Consider the following 22,841-nt stretch of genomic DNA (forward strand, 5'->3'; position numbering starts at 1 on the left):
CACCAGCATCACCAACCACTCTTTGCACGGCCATAAGAATCAATCCAGAACAGAAGCAGCATGTAGAGAAGGATTCCGGTGAAAATCCCAATGGATCCACAGCAGCATGAATAACCAGCACCAGAGAATAGTTTAATCACCTTAATTTTTATTTCAAATAAAATATATATATATACAAACAAGAGAAAATAATCAACAATAATCAGCGCACAGAGATGATAGTTCTTTTCGCAGTGTATCTTTAAATTTTCAAAGTTCCAAAATGTCAAGAAGTATTTGTTTTTTAGATAGCCACAAATGGACAATAGTAAGTGATTGCCTTCTTACCAGAAGTACCCCCAATCATATGAGGTAATGTAAACGCACACACATATCTATACATAATACACATTTTTGAGCCTGTATATGTATGTATGTATATATCCATTCAAATATCTTGTCATATGCCATATACCTTTTAGCCTTTAAAAGTTTTTTTTTTTAAATATTTATATGAACATCTTTTATTAGCTAGTGTACATATGAGTGTAACACTTTATTTTAATGTATTTATGTTGTTTTGAGCAATTTTTTATTTAGCCCTAACACTTAATGCAAGGACTTTAATCGCGCTAACCTGACGAGAGAATTTAGTTTTTCTTCTTAATACAGGGAGAGTCCACAGCTGCATTCCATACTTGTGGGAAATACTGAACCTGGCCACCAGGAGGAGGCAAAGACACCCCAGCCAAAGGCTTAAATACCTCCCCCACTTCCCTCATCCCCAGTCATTCTTTGCCTTTCGTCACAGGAGGTTGGCAGAGAAGTGTCAGAAGATTTCAGAGTAGTTCCTTATGAAGGGTAGTACCCTTCGAGATGGGACTTGAGTTTTAAGTAGTCTTGTCAGCCTCTCAGTGAAAGCATTGAAGAAAGTTAGAGTCTGGAGATGCAGGGAGAGTCTTTCTGTAAAACCATCCACACTCCTATTAACAGCTCCTAAACAATCAGCGCTGATGAGTTTCGTTGCCTGCTTTTCTTCACTCAAGTCCATGTCAGAAGCGCTGCTACAATCTGTCAAACTTGAAGGACCGTGTTTCTGTTCCATGGCATAGATTCCGGCGTGCTTTTTCCTTAGCAGGGGCAGTCCTGCATGACGCATTTTTTTTTCTATAATTAGACATATAATGGAGGATTCTGATATTTTAGAGGGGGATCCCTCTAATACTGAATTTGATACCTGTGTATATTGTGAGGAGGCTCGGGTAATCCAGCCCTCTCAATTATATTCTGTATGCCGCAACAGGGTGTTCTCATCAACCAATGTTGAGATGTTAGAGATCACTGAGCCTCTGAGGATTCCTCGTCCCATGAGGTGTGTACCCTAGAATCTTCTGTTCCTACACACGGTTTCCCCGGGTACCTCTGAAGGGGCCTTTTTTCCACCAGAGGTTACTGCGCTGTTCCGCATGACCATCTCTACGGCCTTCGAGATTTTGCCTCTTCCTGCTACGTGCAAGCGAAGAATTAATCCATGCACTCCTGCCCAGGGTCCGTCATGTAAATTGACGATTGTATCCGATCAGTCATTGGATGCGGTTACCTCTGAGGCTTCAGAGGTAGGACCTCCAGGGCCGGAGTCTGTTGATTTGAGTCCTCCGACTGAAGAGGATTTAGCATTTAGATTTAGAATGCCACGCCTGTGCTTGCTTTTGAGAGAGGTTTTGGCGATGTTAGAGACTCCTAGTACTGATCCGTCAGTTGAATCTCTGTCCTCTAAATTAGATAGCGATCTTGATTAGACGAGTGGAGAAGGATGGAGTTCCTATTCTTTTCTCGTCTACACATTTTTTTATTTTTATTTTAGAATCCCAGTCCAGAGCTCTACAGGGGAGTTTGTGTTGTAGGACAGGCAGGACCTGTTTTTTGCACATTTTTTCTTGGCTATCGCTTTTTGTGCACTTGCCTATTTTCTTTTATATCCGGTTCGGATCATTTTTTGTTTCAGAGCCCTTGGTTGTTGATGAACTCTTTTTAGGAAGACATTTTGTCATATGGGATGTCAGAAGCTGATGACTTTGGTTGTCAATATTTCTGGAGGCTTCCTATGGAAGCATCTCGATTCAGTTTGAGGTGATGGTTCCCTTGACATTTGCGAGTTAGATTTACGTCATGGATTGTTCGCAGTCTTCTAGCAGAAGCTGGAATTTAAGAATTTTCTGTTTAATTGCACTGATAGATATGTCGGTTAAGTTTACTCTGTCCTTCTTCTCAAGAAAAGGAGTTGGTTCTAAACTATTCTGGACCAGACTGAGCAGATCCATCTAGCCTTGATGACAGGACCTGTTTTAGGTTCTATCTTGTGTGGGCGTTTGATTCAGGATCATATTGGTTCCAGGGGCCCTAGAGACCGGAGCTAGGCTACATGTCCTGCATTTCTGGGCAGTTTTTCTTCCTTTGTCTTGTCTTTCGGCAGAGTGAGAGAAGTTTTTTCAGGTGTCTTTTGGAGTACCTTTTCAGTGTGAGAAGATTTTCATTACACTGTTTGTTTCAGGGTCCAGATAGGGAAGGGTCTCCCGTCCTATTTGGATTCCAGGGTACTCAAGCAGAGCTTGATTTGTCTCCTCCTTTTTGGGAAGAAAATAAGTTCTCTCTTCCGGGTTTGGTTCGGAAGCACTGCAGGTTCACTGTCGAGAAGGATATCTTTCCTTTTTTCTTCCTATGGGGTATTATCTGGTTCATTTTAAAACGTCTCTCTCAGTAATCTAATTTCTGATCCTACGTTTTCTTTTTGGGATCTGGGGTTTATTGGACAGTGACCTGATTACAGTAACAGATAGTTCCCGTGGCTTAATGATGCTGGTTGATTTACTGTAGTATCGTCTGATAGAAGACTTTTAGGGACTTTGTCTGTCTTCTTCGATCCTCGGAGATGGATCTAGGCCAGAGTTTTTGTGGTGAAGGCGCCAGGTTGGATCCCTGGATATTAATTTAGCCTTCCTAGCCAGGTAGACTTTACCTTAAGGTTAGCCCCTTCAGGTTGTGCCTTTTTAGATCTGCTTCAGTCCATCGCTATCTCTGTGTTGGGGGGGGGGGGTTGATGACTTTATTTGGTTTTTTTTTGGACTTCGTCCCTTTTTGACAGCCCTCATCCCATCCGAGATTAGGTGTAGGTTGAGGCAGTGCAGTGGAAATGTTTCAAATCTGCAGATTTTCATGGACTACTGGTTGAGAGTATAATTTTCTCATGTCTTTGTCAAGACCTCCCTATCCTGTAACTGTCGGGTTGGTGAGGGCATGCCTGAAGGGGCCAGGATCTCTGGAGGTTTTCTTCCCATTGATATGTTGGCTCTTCAGGCAAATCCTTTCTGCTCTAAGGGTCTAGTCTACTGGGTTCGTCCCAGTGTAGTGATCTATTCGGTCTTACTTTTGCTGACTTGGATCTCCTTCTGAGATCGAGAGTCTCCCTAGCGTTGGGGGGTAGCTTTTCAAGGTGGGTGGTGGGCAAAGGCGCACAGCGGCTTGCCGTCAGCGACCCTCTTTGGGTCGGATTTTATCTAGAGATATCATTTTGTTATCTGAATTGCAACTGGAAGGGGACGCCGAAGGAGAATCTTTGGACGTCCATCTTTATTCCAGTCTACCCATTATGGGTCATGGTTCAGGATCTTCAGAAAGGGCTAATGCATACATTAGCAGTGCCTTGGAAGTTTGTTACCTTTTTCTGCCATATCACTCTTGCCTTGAATCTTTGTTCTCTGCAACATGTTGAGAGATGTCTCTTAGTCTTAGCTGATGAGACAGTTTTTCTGAGAGGTTATGGTCCTCTCCTTGAAGTGCATAGCTGGTCCCTTGTCATCTTTCTCAGGTGTGGAGGACCCCTTTGGCTGGGAAGTACGTGGTTTGTCCTGGCACTCTATTGGGCCTGCCGGGACTCTTTCTTTCCTCCAGGATGATCTGGAGAAGGGCCTCTTAGCTATGTTCCTTGTTGGGACAGTATTGGCCCTGTCTGAGTTTTTTGTCCGACTCCAGAGGCTCGTTGAGTTTCTATACCACAGTTTTTTACTATAACTTTGACTGTGGTTAGGCAGGTGTGTAGTTCGGGTGCTTCTTCTTGGGGTTTGGACTTTACTCTTATAGTCTTGCATCAGCCTACCTTTGTACCTATGCATGATGTTGTCTCTAGGTTGTTATCTTAGAGTCCTTCTACGTCTTTTCTTACTTCTGCAAGCAGAAGTCCCTGAGTTACGGCCTGGCTTGCGTCCCTCCCTTTTGGTTGTTCCACAATAGTATGCTGTTCTGCAGACTTGATTAGGATTTTTCCTAAGGTTGTGTCATATCGCATTTTCAGCTGAAGTTTTGGGTACATTTTTATCTTCTATTCCTTCTTTGCGAAGGAAAGTTTTCTAAGGGTCTATCCTCAGGCTATGTAAGAATAGACAGTTTTCTCTGTTAATTATCTATCTGAGAAGCGGAAGAGTCAGAGGGCTCTTAGTCTTTCTTATCATTTTAGTTGAGGAGTATCTTCCACTTGGTTCATGACTCAGCGGGACGCTAGCCTCCTCAGAGGTTTACGGCTCTGTCTTTTCAAGCAGTGACGTGCGCTTGGGCCTCTAAGATGAGGTCTCTAGGGTTCTTTTTGGTGGGCGGACTATTTGGCCTTCCTTACATTACTTTCAAAATTGTATTGAGTTTTTTGCGTTGGTGAAGCAGCCTTCGGGAGAAAGGGTTTGCAGGTTGTGGTGCCCTCAGATGGGGACCGCCTCTCTTTTGGCCCTCATGTTAGCATTCAGTGTCCTCTATAGCTTGGGTATAATTTTCTCACAAGTAATGAATGCAGCTGTGGAGTGGACTCTCCCTGTATTAAGAAGGAAAACATAAATTATGCTTAGCAGATAATTTCCTTTCCTTCTGTACAGGCAGAGTCCACATCTCCCGCCCGTGTTCTCCGATGGGCAGCCCTAAATTTTATCTTGATTCTTCTGGCACCTTTTTCACCTGATATTTCTCCTACTTTTCCTTGTTCCATTTGGCAGAATGACTGGGGGATGAGGGAAGTGGGGGAGGTATTTAAGCTTTTGGCTGGGGTGTCTTTGCCTCCTCCTGGTGGCCAGGTTCAGTATTTCCCACAAGTAATGAATGCAGCTGTGGACTCTCCCTGTACAGAAGGAAAGGAAATTATCTGGTATGCATAATTTGTTTTTGCTTGTGTGGTTGCGTTTTTTTTACTTTCAACTTGTAATATGAGGGCAAATTAGAGCGCCACTTGTAATCTAGCCCATAATGTCTGAGATTATTCCTTGAAAAGAATATATAAGTAATGTTGTGTAACAACTAATTGCACAGTTTGCCGTATTTAAGTGTTGCTGTGGCTTCTGCAGATGCTCCGGCTTCAAGAAACACAAAGCTGAGAAACAGAGGAAAAATACACCTATCTCCTTGAAGAAGGATGATGTGGAGGGACAAGCAGACAATTTGCAAGCAGGTGGGATCTCCAGTATCTTAGCAGAATCTTCTCTTGCTGCTGTGGTGTCCCTTAGCTCTTCCGAACCTGGTTTGGTGAATCCAGCATTTGATGCACATGATGATGGTGAGTAACTATCTGTCTATTATAAAATATGAGACATTCAGCTGCTAGAAGTACTCACTATGTGCACTGTTATGGGTACAGCATAGTATATAGACATAGAATTTATATAAAGCATAACATTTTTAAAAAAATGCATACTTTCTTAGGCTCCAGCTTCTACTGAGCATAGGTGGGTTGGCGGCCCATCGCTGGAGGGAGTTCCGGATCCTGTTCCTTACTGTGTCTGAGCGTGAGGGAGCATGCGCGCACGCTACATTAAGTCCAAGGAGGGAAGGGAAAAAATGTTGGGAAAGGGATCTGGGAGGGGGAGGGGGGTAGGGTATTGAGGGGGGGCAGCTACACTTTAGATAAAATATATAAAAAAAAAAATCTTAAAAAAAAAAAACCTTTATTTTTATACTGGCAGACAATTGTGAGGTGGGGTAGGGAAGAGAGCTGTTTGAGGGGGGTCAGGGAGGGATCAGGGGTGGGATGTGTCAGGTGGGAGGCTGATCTCTACACTAAAGCTAAAATTAACCCTACAAGCTACCTAATTAACCCCTTCACTGCTGGACATAATACAAGTGTGGTGCGCAGTGGCATTTAGTGGCCTTCTAATTATCAAAAAGTAATGCCAAAGCCATAAATGTCTGCTATTTCTTAACGAAGGGGATCAAGCTGCTCAAGCTGTTTGTAAATCAGTGAGAAACCTTAAGTTTGTGAAAAAGTGAACGATTTTTTTTATTTGATCGCATTTGGCTGTGAAATAGTGGCATGAAATATACCAAAATGGGCCTAGATCAATACTTTAGGTTGTCTACAAAAAAAAAATATATACATGTTAAGGGCTATTCAGGGATTCCTGACAGATATCAGTGTTACAATGTAATTTGCGCTAATTTTGAAAAAAGTGGTTTATAAATATCAAAGTGCTACTTGTACTTATTGCCCTATAACTTGCAAATAAAGCAAAGAACATGTAAACATTGGGTATTTCTAAACTCAGGATAAAATTTAGAAACTATTTAGAATGGGTGTTTTTTGGTGGTTGTAGATGTGTAACCTTTTGGGGGGTCAAAGTTAAAATAAAAAGTGTGGGGTTTTTTTCCCAATTTTTTTCATCATATTTTATTATTTTTTTATAGTAAATAATAAGATATGATAAAAATAATGGTATCTTTAGAAAGTCCATTTAATGGTGAGAAAAACGGTAAATAATATGTGTGGGTAAAGTAAATGAGTAAGAGGAAAATTACAGCTAAACACAAAAACCGCAGAAATTTAAAAATAGCTTTGGTCTTTAACTGTAAGAAAATTGAAAAATGGTCTGGTCACTAAGGGATTAAAATAAGTCTAATTATGTGGTAAATGATGTTTTCATATTACATGACCTGTTTACTCTATTACATCTGCAGTTATAATCCAATATATATAGATATGCTGTTGACATCACTTAGTGTGAACTTTCGTCCGCTTCTATTGATGTAGCTTGCCCTTGGCTCACACAGGGAGGGACCTGTACCTTCACATCTGCATCACCATCACCCTTTTGAAATATTGTGTCAACTATAATGCAAATAGGTTTTAAGAGTTCTTTACTTTCTTGCAAGGTCAATAGCAGATCATGATCACAGGCATCCTAAGCATGCCGGTAACCTGTTTTACTTGTGACAGCCATATTCTAACACAGGCATCCTCAAACTTGGCCCTCCAGAAGTTTTGGAACTACATTCCCCATGATGCTCAGCCATCATATCATGGGAAATGTAGTTCCAAAACCTCTGAAAGGGCCAAGTTTGAAAATGTCTACCCTAACAGGTCAGCTTAAAGGGACATTCTAGTGCAAAATATTTAATTAGAAGACATTATTGTTGCAGTTCTCACCTTCTAATTTTATATGTCTGTCCCCTGTAAAGGAACTAAACACACAGATCCTGATTTGTAGCCCAAAATGCTCCCAATCTGAACACAGCCAGTGATTTGTGCAATTGCAGCTGTTAATTGACTCACTGGCTGTTCCCTGCAGCTCCCAAGTGGGATTTGAAACCACAGGGTTCCAGGGTGAGCAGTGCAAAAAGTACACACTTTAACAAATTAGAGCATGGCATTTTTGTTAATTACAGTAGCCCTTTAAATGTTCTGAAAATTTGCTTTGTTAATATGGGCCTGATTATCAAAAACTTGCTGGCATAGAGAGAAATCCCACAACATCTTTGGGATTTGTTTTAGACCTCATATTGCAATGTAGGAGACTCACCTTCACATGCAGAACCCTGCACAGAGAGAAAAACATCTCTCAAGGTAATTTGAGTTTCTAAAATGATATGAGGGACCTCACCTTACTGACGAGACTTAGATCATTTTGCCTGAGCAGAGAGCGTAAGATCAACGTGCCCTATGGACTTAAACATAGAGCGCTTTATCCATAAATATAATTTCTTTCATGTAATTAGCAAGAGTCCATGAGCTAGTGACGTATGGGATATACATTCCTACCAGGAGGGGCAAAGTTTCCCAAACCTCAAAATGCCTATAAATACACCCCTCACCACACCCACAATTCAGTTTTACAAACTTTGCCTCCTATGGAGGTGGTGAAGTAAGTTTGTGCTAGATTCTACGTTGATATGCGCTCCGCAGCAAGTTGGAGCCCGGTTTTCCTCTCAACGTGCAGTGAATGTCAGAGGGATGTGAGGAGAGTATTGCCTATTTTGAATACAGTGATCTCCTTCTACGGGGTCTATTTCATAGGTTCTCTGTTATCGGTCGTAGAGATTCATCTCTTACCTCCCTTTTCAGATGACGATATACTCTTATTTATATACCATTACCTCTGCTGATTCTCGTTTCAGTACTGGTTTGGCTTTCTACAAACATGTAGATGAGTGTCCTGGGGTAAGTAAATCTTATTTTCTGTGACACTCTAAGCTATGGTTGGGCACTTTGTTTATAAAGTTCTAAATATATGTATTCAAACATTTATTTGCCTTGACTCAGGATGTTCAACATTCCTTATTTTCAGACAGTCAGTTTCATATTTGGGATAATGCATTTGAATCAATCATTTTTTCTTACCTTAAAAATTTGACTCTTTTTTCCCTGTGGGCTGTTAGGCTCGCGGGGGCTGAAAATGCTTCATTTTATTGCGTCATTCTTGGCGCGGACTTTTTTGGCGCAAAAAATCTTTTCTGTTTCCGGCGTCATACGTGTCGCCAGAAGTTGCGTCATTTTTTACGTCCTTTTGCGCCAAAAATTTTGGCGTTCCGGATGTGGCGTCATTTTGGCGCCAAAAAGTTTTTAGGCGCCAAATAATGTGGGCATCTTATTGGCGCTAAAAAATATGGGCGTCGCTTTTGTCTCCACATTATTTCAGTCTCATTTTTTTCCTTGCTTCTGGTTACTAGAAGCTTGTTTATTGGCATTTTTTCCTATTCCTGAAACTGTCATTTAAGGAATTTGATCAATTTTGCTTTATATGTTGTTTTTTTCTCTTACATATTGCAAGATGTCTCACGTTGCATCCGAGTCAGAAGATACTTCAGGAAAATCGCTGTCTAGTGCTGGAACTACCAAAGCTAAGTGTATCTGCTGTAAACTTTTGGTAGCTATTCCTCCGGCTGTTGTTTGTATTAATTGTCATGACAAACTTGTTAATGCAGATAATATTTCCTTTAGTAATTTACCATTGCCTGTTGCAGTTCCTTCAACATCTAAGGTGCAGAATGTTCCTGATAACATAAGAGATTTTGTTTCTGAATCCATCAAGAAGGCTATGTCTGTTATTTCTCCTTCTAGTAAACATAAAAAATCTTTTAAAACTTCTCTCTCTACAGATGAATTTTTAAATGAACATCATCATTCTGATTCTGATGACTCTTCTGGTTCAGAGGATTCTGTCTCAGAGATTGATGCTGATAAATCTTCATATTTATTTAAAATGGAATTTATTCGTTCTTTACTTAAAGAAGTACTAATTGCTTTAGAAATAGTGGATTCTGGTCCTCTTGATACTAATTCTAAACGTTTAGATAAGGTCTTTAAATCTCCTGTGGTTATTCCAGAAGTTTTTCCTGTTCCTAATGCTATTTCTGAAGTAATTTCCAGAGAATGGGATAAATTGGGTAATTCATTTACTCCTTCTAAACGTTTTAAGCAATTATATCCTGTGCCGTCTGACAGATTAGAATTTTGGGACAAGATCCCTAAGGTTGATGGGGCTATTTCTACCCTTGCTAAACGTACTACTATTCCTACGTCAGATGGTACTTCGTTTAAGGATCCTTTAGATAGGAAAATTGAATCCTTTCTAAGAAAAGCTTATCTGTGTTCAGGTAATCTTCTTAGACCTGCTATATCATTGGCTGATGTTGCTGCAGCTTCAACTTTTTGGTTGGAAACTTTAGCGCAACAAGTAACAGATCATGATTCTCATAATATTATTATTATTCTTCAACATGCTAATAATTTTATCTGTGATGCCATTTTTTATATTATCAGAGTTGATGTCAGGTTTATGTCTCTAGCTATTTTAGCTAGAAGAGCTTTATGGCTTAAAACTTGGAATGCTGATATGGCTTCTAAATCAACTCTACTTTCCATTTCTTTCCAGGGTAACAAATTATTTGGTTCTCGGTTGGATTCTATTATCTCAACTGTTACTGGTGGGAAATTAACTTTTTTACCACAGGATAGAAAATCTAAGGGTAAAAACAGGGCTAATAATAGTTTTCGTTCCTTTCGTTTCAACAAAGAACAAAAGCCTGATCCTTCATCCTCAGGAGCAGTTTCAGTTTGGAAACCATCTCCAGTCTGGAATAAATCCAAGCCTTCTAGAAAGGCAAAGCCAGCTTCTAAGTCCACATGAAGGTGCGGCCCTCATTCCAGCTCAGCTGGTAGGGGGCAGGTTACGTTTTTTCAAAGAAATTTGGATCAATTCTGTTCACAATCTTTGGATTCAGAACATTGTTTCAGAAGGGTACAGAATTGGTTTCAAGATGAGACCTCCTGCAAAGAGATTTTTTCTTTCCCGTGTCCCAGTAAATCCAGTGAAAGCTCAAGCATTTCTGAATTGTGTTTCAGATCTAGAGTTGGCTGGAGTAATTATGCCAGTTCCAGTTCTGGAACAGGGGATGGGGTTTTATTCAAATCTCTTCATTGTACCAAAGAAGGAGAATTCCTTCAGACCAGTTCTGGATCTAAAAATATTGAATCGTTATGTAAGGATACCAACGCTCAAAATGGTAACTGTAAGGACTATCTTGCCTTTTGTTCAGCAAGGGCATTATATGTCCACAATAGATTTACAGGATGCATATCTGCATATTCCGATTCATCCAGATCATTATCAGTTCCTGAGATTCTCTTTTCTGGACAAGCATTACCAGTTTGTGGCTCTGCCGTTTGGCCTAGCTACAGCTCCAAGAATTTTTACTAAGGTTCTCGGTGCCCTTCTGTCTGTAATCAGAGAACAGGGTATTGTGGTATTTCCTTATTTGGACGATATCTTGGTACTTGCTCAGTCTTTACATTTAGCAGAATCTCATACGAATCGACTTGTGTTGTTTCTTCAAGATCATGGTTGGAGGATCAATTCACCAAAAAGTTAATTGATTCCTCAGACAAGGGTAACCTTTCTGGGTTTCCAGATAGATTCAGTGTCCATGACTCTGTCTTTAACAGACAAGAGACGTCTAAAATTGATTTCAGCTTGTCGAAACCTTCAGTCACAATCATTCCCTTCGGTAGCCTTATGCATGGAAATTCTAGGTCTTATGACTGCTGCATCGGACGCGATCCCCTTTGCTCGTTTTCACATGCGACCTCTTCAGCTCTGTATGCTGAATCAATGGTGCAAGGATTACACAAAGATATCTCAATTAATATCTTTAAAACCGATTGTACGACACTCTCTAACGTGGTGGACAGATCACCATTGTTTAATTCAGGGGGCTTCTTTTGTTCTTCCGACCTGGACTGTAATTTCAACAGATGCAAGTCTCACAGGTTGGGGAGCTGTGTGGGGATCTCTGATGGCACAAGGAGTTTGGGAATCTCAGGAGGTGAGATTACCGATCAATATTTTGGAACTCCGTGCAATTTTCAGAGCTCTTCAGTCTTGGCCTCTTCTAAAGAGAGAATCATTCATTTGTTTTCAGACAGACAATGTCACAACTGTGGCATACATCAATCATCAAGGAGGGACTCACAGTCCTCTGGCTATGAAAGAAGTATCTCGAATTTTGGTTTGGGCGGAATCCAGCTCCTGTCTAATCTCTGCGGTTCATATCCCAGGTATAGACAATTGGGAAGCGGATTATCTCAGTCGCCAAACGTTGCATCCGGGCGAATGGTCTCTTCACCCAGAGGTATTTCTTCAGATTGTTCAAATGTGGGAGCTTCCAGAAATAGATCTGATGGCGTCTCATCTAAACAAGAAACTTCCCAGGTATCTGTCCAGATCCCGGGATCCTCAGGCGGAAGCAGTGGATGCATTATCACTTCCTTGGAAGTATCATCCTGCCTATATCTTTCCGCCTCTAGTTCTTCTTCCAAGAGTAATCTCCAAGATTCTGAAGGAATGCTCGTTTGTTCTGCTGGTAGCTCCGGCATGGCCTCACAGGTTTTGGTATGCGGATCTTGTCCGGATGGCCTCTTGCCATCCGTGGACTCTTCCGCTACGACCAGACCTTCTGTCGCAAGGTCCTTTTTTCCATCAGGATCTCAAATCCTTAAATTTAAAGGTATGGAGATTGAACGCTTGATTCTTGGTCAAAGAGGTTTCTCTGACTCTGTGATTAATACTATGTTACAGGCTCGTAAATCTGTATCCAGAGAGATATATTATAGAGTCTGGAAGACTTATATTTCTTGGTGTCTTTCTCATCATTTTTCTTGGCATTCTTTTAGAATTCCGAGAATTTTACAGTTTCTTCAGGATGGTTTAGATAAAGGTTTATCCGCAAGTTCTTTGAAAGGACAAATCTCTGCTCTTTCTGTTCTTTTTCACAGAAAGATTGCTAATCTCCCTGATATTCATTGTTTTGTACAAGCTTTGGTTCGTATAAAACCTGTCATTAAGTCAATTTCTCCTCCTTGGAGTTTGAATTTGGTTCTGGGGGCTCTTCAAGCTCCTCCGTTTGAACCTATGCATTCTTTGGACATTAAATTACTTTCTTGGAAAGTTTTGTTCCTTTTGGCGATCTCTTCTGCCAGAAGAGTCTCTGAATTATCTGCTCTTTCTTGTGAGTCTCCTTTTCTGATTTTTCATCAGGATAAGGCGGTGTTGCGAACTTCTTTTGAATTTTTACCTAAAGTTGTGAATTCCAACAATATTAGTAGAGAAATTGTGGTTCCTTCATTATGTCCTAATCCTAAGAATTCTAAGGAGAAATCGTTGCATTCTTTGGATGTTGTTAGAGCTTTAAAATATTATGTTGAAGCTACTAAGTCTTTCCGAAAGACTTCTAGTTTATTTGTTATCTTTTCCGGTTCTAGAAAAGGCCAGAAAGCTTCTGCCATTTCTTTGGCATCTTGGTTGAAATCTTTAATTCATCTTGTCTATGTTGAGTCGGGTAAAACTCCGCCTCAAAGGATTACAGCTCATTCTACTAGGTCAGTTTCTACTTCCTGGGCGTTTAGGAATGAAGCTTCGATTGATCAGATTTGCAAAGCAGCAACTTGGTCCTCTTTGCATACTTTTACTAAATTCTACCATTTTGATGTATTTTCTTCTTCTGAAGCAGTTTTTGGTAGAAAAGTACTTCAGGCAGCGGTTTCAGTTTGAATCTTCTGCTTATGTTTTTCTTTAAACTTTATTTTGGGTGTGGATTATTTTCAGCAGGAATTGGCTGTCTTTATTTTATCCCTCCCTCTCTAGTGACTCTTGCGTGGAAAGATCCACATCTTGGGTAATCATTATCCCATACGTCACTAGCTCATGGACTCTTGCTAATTACATGAAAGAAAACATAATTTATGTAAGAACTTACCTGATAAATTCATTTCTTTCATATTAGCAAGAGTCCATGAGGCCCACCCTTTTTTGTGGTGGTTATGATTTTTTTGTATAAAGCACAATTATTCCAATTCCTTATTTTATATGCTTTCGCACTTTTTTCTTATCACCCCACTTCTTGGCTATTCGTTAAACTGAATTGTGGGTGTGGTGAGGGGTGTATTTATAGGCATTTTGAGATTTGGGAAACTTTGCCCCTCCTGGTAGGAATGTATATCCCATACGTCACTAGCTCATGGACTCTTGCTAATATGAAAGAAATGAATTTATCAGGTAAGTTCTTACATAAATTATGTTTTTTTTTATTAACTCTTCTTAAATAACATTAAAGTGTCAGGAAACCCCAAATATTGTATTCATGATTTGAATAGAACATACAATTAGCAAACAACTTTTAAATTACCTTTTATCTAATATGATTCATTCTCTTGTTATCCTTTGGTGAAGGAACATAATTGTACTACTGGCTGCTAGCTGAACATCTAGTTACCAAATCATAAGAGACAAATGTGTGCAGGCACCAATCAGTGTACTACGAGTACAAAAGATCCCTATCATTAACTGTTAACGCCAAAAAGTCCTATCTACAGCTTTCGCAATACCCCTGGTCAATTATTTAAATAGGCTGGGTGTCGCTGTGCTGCATCTACTAGAAAAAGTAAATGATTATACCATGATAGGTTTCTAATAATTCCCAATAGTTTTAATAGATTTATTAGAAACCCATGGTGTCCTCACTTTTCGCTAAAAGTCAATACATTTTAAGGTTTTGGCCTTTTATAGCAGAGCTGGCATCTAATTATGAGCTAGTTATCATGAAGCTTCTGTGGAATAGAAGGACAAGGTAGACATCTGATCTTCTTTACATAGGTTTACAGAGTTTATTTAACCAACTGTGTTTTTTATGAGCATTTTGTAGGAATTTCTTTCAGAAAGAGCCTCCTCTTTCTAGGTGAACATATTCTTTTGTCCTACCCACATCTTCATATTTCTATTGACCCAGATACAAGATCTGGGTCAGTCCTATTTTTTTAAATTCATATTTTGATGGATTCTTATAAACTGAAAAGAATATGAACAGTCACCCTAGAAGATTTTTAGATTCACCAAGACCATATATCCCACTGAATATGGTTCTCAATTGAGTGTACACAAATTAATTTCTCAGTAACTACTTTTTATTGTGACAAATAATACAGTATATTGCAACTCTGAAGATGTTTATACAGATGTGTAAATATTGAAATATTGGACACATTTCGTTATTATTATTATTATATATTGTTAATGTAAATAAAAATTCAGAGAATAGTCTTTGTTGATACAGAATCAGAATCTATGCGGAGACCAAGCCATTTTTCATATTAATTTTTTTGGTGTTTTAATGATCGAAATGCTATTTCACCGTCATCAAATTCTTCTTTTTTTTTAATTATATTTTAGCCACATATAATTTGACAATGATATGGGTATTAATATTTTCAGACCAACCACATAGGACAAGTTTGGTAGCAGAGACCAGCATAGTAGAGATCCATCGCGATGACCCCGAAGAGGACATTGGTATGCGGATTGTCGGGGGCAGGGACACCCCTCTCGGTAACATAGTAGTTCAAGAAATATTGAAGGATTCGCTGGTTGCTGTTGGTGGCAAAGTTACCCCTGGAGACCATATCCTGGAAGTAAGTGCTGATGACATTCATTACCCTTACTTTGTTTGTTACAAATCTCACAGTATGCTTAACGGGACAGTTTACCCTACATTTTTGCTCCCCATTAATTTACTCACAATGATCAATTTTACCTGACTGAGTGTATGAGATTGTTTACAAATAGCTCCTTTACACTTATTTTGGCATTTCATAAAAGCTGATTTAACCTGTAGTATTACTACCCATACTGAAACTTTATATACTTAGGTATAGGCTATTGATAAGCTATGAGACAGTAGCCAGCAGAAGAAATTATACTCCCAGTGGCGTGTTGGAGAGATAAGTAATGACATTTTCCATTGTTCTAAGTAATTGGCTTTGGTTTCCAGACATATAAGAATAAGGATGCATGTGTGTCTACAGAAAGTAATAAAATAATGAGATCTGGTTTTACCTGCAAGCTCAACCCATTTTAATGGCTTGTGGTTTTAAAGAACAAAAAACGCTTTTTTATATATATACACAAATAAACCCAAATACACTATTTCTCATACACTTTGTACAGCTGGGACACTCAGGTCAAATTAAACTTGAATGATTCAGATAGAGCAGGCAATTTTAAACAACTTTCCAATTTACTTCCATTAATAAAATGTGCACATTCTTTTTATATTTACACTTTTTGAGTCACCAGCTCCTACTGAGCATGTGCAAGTTTTCACAGAAAAAAAGGCAGACAAAGAGCTTTAACATAGAGATACATACATATGCATGTCTAAATAATGTATATCTATGTACAGTATATATGCAGTGCATTGGAGTCCTATGCAGTTAAGTAGATGAAAAAATCATATTTATACAGTATTAATTTTTACTGTTAGTGTGTATTTACTGTAAATATTTCACATTCCAATGTTCTGCACACAGCAGAATATGTTCTATGTATTTTTAAATATATATTCTTATTGGAGTAGCCGTGTTAGTCCAGTAGATAAGATGCTCAAAAATTAAAGTATTGCAGTATGCAATGATACCTTTTTTATTGGACTAACATAATATTTTAAAGACAAGCTTTCGAGAGTTTTCCTCCCTTCCTCAGGTCTGAAGCAATACTGATCATTCTGATATATATACACATCACATACAACAAATGGAAGGGAGGGAGGGGGTGAGAGGGGGGGTCATAAAAGCAGAGAATGTGTCTGAAGGACAAAATAGCTGAGAATAGCCAGAAAGAATAAATAAACAGAGGAGAGTAAATAGGCCAGATGAGAGGAAAAAGAAACCAATATAGGACAATAAGATGAGAGATTATAGAAAGTTATGGTAGAGTGTGAGAAAGTCTACATTAAGTCATTCATTTCTGGTATTGAAATGTGTGATCATTTTCATCTCAAACGTCTTTCATTCATGAGAGTCTTTGAAATTCCCTTTAAGAATTTTAATCCTGGAGTGACCAGTCTGGGTGAAGTGGTGACCAACAGGGGTACAATATTCATTTTCCTTGTGGTTTTTGATCGAGTGTCTGTGTAGATTCATTCTGAGATGCAGCTTTAGGCCAGTTTCTCCAATGTAACAACCTCTGTCACACGCTGTACACCGTATCATGTACACCACATTAGCAGATGAGCACGAATAGGATCCTTTAATATTGTATGACGCGTTGTTGTGTCTGGCTGTGTTGTTGTCACATATATGTTGACACAGTTTGCAGAGTGAATTGTTGCATCGTGCAGTGCCATTCTGTGTAAGCTTCTGTTCTGTGGTTAATTTGCTGCGGACCAATCTCAGTCTCAGGTTAGGCGGTTGTTTGAATGCTAGTATGGGGGGTTCAGGAAATATTCTGAAATTAGTGGTTGTAGCTCGTTAATAATTTTGCGTACTCCTTCCAGAGTAGGGTTGTAAGTGACTACTAGAGGGGTTCTTGTTTTCCTTTTCTTTGTATTGTAGGAGCCTTTCCCGTGGTGTTTTTAGGGCAGATTTGATTTTTTTTAGATATTGTCCTTTCCTTGTAGCCCAAATAAAAAAGGTATCACTGAATACTGCAATACTTTGTTTTTTGAGCATCTTATATATATATATATATATATATATATATAATTATATAAATAAATAAATAAATAAAATTTAGAGCATACAATTTTAAACAATTTTCCAATTTACTTTACTATTGTTAAATTTGCTTTATTTTCTTGGTATCCTTTTGTTGAAGAAGCAGCAATGCACTACTGGCAGCTAGCTGAGCACAGTGAGTGAGCATCAACAAGAGGCATATATATGCAGCCACCAATCAGCATCTAACTCACAGTAGTGCACTGAGCTTACCTAGGTATGCATTTCAACAAAGGATATCAAGAGAACAAAGCAAATTAAATAAAGTCATTTACTCACTTCCTCAGAGCTGAAATTTTTGACATGGCAAAAAGGAGAGCTCAAAACTGTAAAACAGATATAAAAGCTTGCTATACTGTTTATTATACTATTAAAAACATACCTGAATGGAAATATGTATCTGAGCAGACAACAAGTATTATAAATGTGACAAAATGTGCATCTTTTGTAGGGTGGAAATTTTAGAATATAAGTAAGCACCTTGATACCCATATGTTGAAACACTTGAAAGTGATGCAGCATAGATGTAAAAAGCCGACTATAAAATATCACCGGAACCTGTCTGTAAAAAACAAAGCTATTTTACCTCTATATGTCCGAAGTATTTACACCCCATTGTAAAAGACTTTAAGCAGCCAGTCAGTATGCCTGTCCCGGGACTTGCAAGGGAGTGTAACTCTCATGACCTCAGCACTGCTTATGCTGATTGGCTGCTGTTCATTTCTTTCTTTCTTCCTTTTTTTTTTTTTTTTAACCTGCAGCTGGACAGCAGCTTAATTATGACTACAGAGCACTTACTCTGGTGAGCTGAGGAAATGTTGAGGTAAAATACCTCCCTTTTTACATGGAGATGTTCAGGTGATATTTTCCTGTCAGTGTCTTAGAGTTATGCTGCATCACTTTCAAGTGATTTAGCTTATGGGTATTATGTCCTTTTAAGGCCCAGGGCCCTAGTGTGTCCCTCTAGGGATTTCTGCACTGGTCACTTAATCCACCTACACCAGTTTGAGTGAGCAATGTGTGCTATGTAAATGGATCATCACTGTCCTCACCATATTAGTTAAATGTCTATATAGACTTTTGGTTCTTGTCTTGACAAACCATTGCACAATTGATAATGGTTTATATACAAGTTTATATTTTTATATATAATTATACAGAGAGAGACAGTGTATTTGGGCACTGTATTATAAGGGCATTTTCAGTACTCTTTAAGGCTATAATTACTATCATAAGCAATGGGACACCAACATTAATTTTTAACAAAGTCAGGTGAATTGTGTACCTTGACCAACATAATCTGATTCATTATTGAGTTTGCCCTGTGAAATTCCTGAGTGTATGGGATTTTTTTCAGAACTACTTTTTAATCTGTCTTTTAAAATGATCAGACATTAGACTCGCAGTACCTGGCTTATAAATAAGACAGACAATAGTAAACCACTGAGCGCACTCTGTTGTTTTCTTTTAAACACTTTGCTACTAGATTAGAATAAGAAAACAATAATTAAACCTATATCAGACAAAATGTAGGACTCCAGCCAATTATTATAAATGTCTTGTGATAAAAGAATGATTCTATGTAATGCAGGTGTTGGCTTTAGTTGCAAATAAACAAAAAGGAGATAAGAATGTATTTTTAGTTGTACTGTGTGTATAGAGTGTGAGGAACAAATTATATTAAAATAACTTTTATGAGGTAGTATGGATGGGAACAAAAATAACTGTAAATTATTCAGAATTGTTACCATTGTATATTATATCTGTTTATAGTGCTGAAAAATTTGTTGGTGAGCTACAAATTAAAGGAACGGTAAAAATAACATTTTATAAGCCTGTACGTTAGCAGTCTTTCACACAGCTCCAATACATGCACCAAAAAAGTGCAGGCCTTGCCAATGTCAGCAAGACTGCAATGTATCTGCATGCAATACTAGCACAGCAATACTAGCACTGTTGGCGAAGCTATGCAAGTAAAACCCTTAACGACCACGTACATACAGGGTACGTTGGTCTTTAAGGGATTAATGAAGGTTATATTGGTAGATCTTATAGAATGATTATCTATTTGATCTTTATGCACGTGACTAGCAGAAATGTTTTATTTTTATTATCTAACTGAATCCATAATTTTGTTTTATAAATCTGTTTTTTGAGTACCTGTGATTGTCCAGCTTTAATTAGTGCTTTAAAGTTTTTAAAGCTGTAGCCTATGAATAGCCAATTTTCTTCTTAAATGGAAAGAGTCCTCAGCTGCATTCATTACTTTTGGGAATTAAGAACCTGGCCACCAGGAGGAGGCAAAGTCACCCCAGCCAAAGGTTTAAATACTCCTCCCACTCCCCTCATCCACCAGTCATTCTTTGCCTTTCCTCCCACGAGGTTGGCAGAGAAGTGTCAGAATTTTTAATTTTTGTTTTTTGTCTCTTATGGAGGGTAGTACTCTTCGGCATGGGAGAGGAGTTTTAAGTAGTCCTGTCAGTCTCTCAGTGAGGGCTTGGATGAAAGTTAGAGTCCGGAGATGCAGGGAGATTCTTTCTGCGAAACCATTCCGACTCATGTTAACAGCTCCTTAAGCAATCGGTGTTGTCGAACTTCGCTCTGCTGCCTGCTTTCTTCTCTCAAGTTCATGGCGTAGGCAATGCTACTATCCGTCACACTTGAAAGGCTGTGTTACTGTTCCACGGTGTAGATTCCAGTAAGATCATTTCATTTTACTTTATTTCTCAATGTACTGTAATGTAAATGTTTTCCAGAGAGGCTACCACCTTGCGGGTCTATCTATATCACAAGGGTCTCAGTGAGTCTCTTTTAGTTTCTTGAAATCAAGGGTTAATATCTCCTGAGGGGGGTTATTGAACAGGGGGGTTTATAATCATGTTTGTTATGTGATTCAAACTGCTTTTGTGTGATGTTTATGGGCTTGTGGTTTGGAACATTAGAGGCCTTTGGAAGTGATGCAGCCTTTTGGTTGGGCACGCTTTTTTGGACTGTACGGTTCACCTTGTGTCGGGCATGATTACGTTCCGTTTTCCATTTCCGCATTCCCGACCATGTGGCGAAGGATATATTCTAGTCCGCAGGGGTCTGGTCATAGGAGGTGGTGAGTGCTCCAGCCATTGTGGGTGTCAGGTGCCGTTTTTGTTTTACTACTTTAGTCCATATTTATATATCCTCTACCAGTTATGGAGGATTCTGATGATGAGACTGTGCTAATTTCAGATTCAGTTACGGAGGATTCTGAACCCCCAAAGGTTGCAGCACGTTTTCGCTTCCACATAATGTTGGCGATTGTTCGTCTGCAGAGTCCAGACGTTTATTTGAGAATGTGCTTGTGCCCAAATGTCCCGGGCCTTCCGCCTTGGGGAGGGCCTCTACAGTTCCCCGCAGATGTAACTATCCCTGAGTGTTGTGCCTTTCGTTACAGGATTGCGTGACTTCGCGTATTGCTCAGACATGTTTTTCAGTTATTGAATGACCCTATCGTTACCAGATACAGGGATTTTCAGTCTGCTAATTCGAATGGTATACCTCATTAGACATGTGGGGATGAGGTAATCTCCTGATTGTCATTTGATTGAGATCTTTCCCAGTCTTTTTTTGGAAGATAGGGCTCCGTTTGGCTGGTCCTGTGGGTAAGCCTGTGTCTTTTTGGGCGCTAACCTCCGGGTTGCCTTATATTTTATTTGTATCCGATGGGATGTCTTTTATTTGGTTTTGTTTCTTTTGGGAACCTTCTGGGATCAATACTCTTTGTTCTTCTTCGGAAGTTGTTTTGGACACGTTAGTCCTATGTTAAAATGTCTGTTTTCTTTTTTTTCCCCTATGAGGGAGAATTTGGCAGCTTACCAGTCAGGACCCTAAGTGCAGGCTGGTCCTGTTGGGTTCGTTCTGTCTTGCGGCTGTTCAGACACGTGGCACTGTTTTGCTTGAATGGTACGGTAGAAGCGCTGAGTGCTCAGGTTTTCATTGGTTTTCATGTTCCACTAAGCATTAAAAAGGACCTGTGGGTCCGTAAGGTGGGGTTTATTCTTTCAGTCCTTATAGCCTTCATTCATAGGTGACCGTGTCAGAGGAGTTTTTTCGCTGCGTCACTCTATCTGACATCTTATATCATCAGAACCTAGTGTTTTCCTCCTCCATTCGGGGGAGGGTTGTAGGGCTTAGTGCCCTGTTGCCGCAGTTTGAGTGGTTTGGCCTTCGGTTTCAGGGCTCTGGATTGCCTTGTGGGCTTAATCCAACAGTTTGTATCAGATTAGGCTGTCTAGAATGCAGAGGGTTTTCAGTTTGAAACCAGTTGCAGCTCTTGGCACCTTGCAGATGTGCGCATACGCTTTTTATAGTGTATCTAGATACTGCTATGTCTCTTGACGTGTACTGTCTGTTTGAGTGATGCCCTTACTCTTGACATGTACTGTCTGTTTGAGTGGAGACCTTTGGGTCTCCTTCCTTTGCAGCGGGTGTGTTGGATCTCCTATTAGGGATCTGTATTCCGGGTGATGGTTAATCCCTGTGGGGACTTTGTTTAGCTTGGGGTTTCCCAAAGCTGGGAAGGCTTAGCACCTTTTTTCTTCCCTGTGTCCTCTGCTGGTTTGGAGGTGATGGGGAGACTAGCCCTGCTAGAGGGTTTGTTTTTTTTTACCTCGAGGTATCCCTTATGTTGTCCTGAGGCCTTAAGAAGTCTCTTCATAGGACTTCTAGCCTAGCGTTGGACTTTGGCTAGGGGTGGTTCCTTCCTTGATCGGGGCTTTTGAGTTCTTCTCGCTATCCGGATTCTCTGGGTATGCATTCATATCCCTTTTGTCTGGCCATTTGGTCAGTTGAGGTGTTTAGTTCTAGGGTACGGTTGCCTGAACTATTAGGTGCCCAGACCTGTTTTTCTCATGAGACTTCCGGTTGCTGAGGCTTCGCTTGGCCTTTTTCCTGACTCAGTCTTGGGTTGTTTTGTAATCTTGGATCTCAGGGCTGGTCGGGGGAACTTGGGCTATGCCCTTGCTCCATCTACCTGGCCTGGTCATGGTTGGCCAGGTTTTCAGAGTATTTATTATTCTTTGCAACAGAGTAGCCCATGTAATCTAGTGGTTAGCTGTGTGGCTTATGCCTCAAGTGTTGTTGGTTCATACCCAGCAGCGGGCGCTGGATGTCCAATTTCTGGTGCTCCTTAGGTTTGCTTTCCCCTGGTTAGCTTGACGGTGTACCCGTGGATTCCCTGCTCTGCAGGCGAATGGGTTGGCTGTGCCTCTACTTGGCAAGCTACTTGTAGGGGGGTCCTTTTCTAGGACATTTGTGTTGGGGATTTATCTTCCCATTAGCCGGTGGATTCAGGCCTTGAGGACAGTTGTTGCCCTTCCGGCCTCATCCCTTTTCTTTTGGGGATATTCTCCTCCCTATGGAGATGGAGTCCTTTCTTGGGGCTTCTCCTGGGTGGTACAAAGGTGGGATTGGTTCCCCCTGGGGTCTTGCTGGCTCCAAGTCAGACTTGTTGGGCCTTTATTTTGATAGATCCTTGTTGTCTGTT

The 22,841-nt window shown here is 39.9% G+C and overlaps 1 protein-coding gene across 2 annotated transcripts in view; it reads left to right on the forward strand.

The window, feature by feature from the left end:
* Nucleotides 1-22,841, forward strand: part of LOC128645897 (ligand of Numb protein X 2) — a 184,552-nt gene that overhangs the window by 125,407 nt on the left and 36,304 nt on the right. For both annotated transcript variants that reach the window (XM_053699213.1, XM_053699212.1), the window contains exons 3-4: nucleotides 5,358-5,566; nucleotides 15,045-15,241. In XM_053699213.1, the coding sequence (XP_053555188.1) occupies nucleotides 5,358-5,566; nucleotides 15,045-15,241 (406 nt within the window). The remainder of the gene's footprint in view (nucleotides 1-5,357; nucleotides 5,567-15,044; nucleotides 15,242-22,841) is intronic.

Source organism: Bombina bombina, chromosome 1 (assembly GCF_027579735.1).
Source record: "Bombina bombina isolate aBomBom1 chromosome 1, aBomBom1.pri, whole genome shotgun sequence".
In the NCBI taxonomy this organism is placed as follows: domain Eukaryota; kingdom Metazoa; phylum Chordata; class Amphibia; order Anura; family Bombinatoridae; genus Bombina; species Bombina bombina.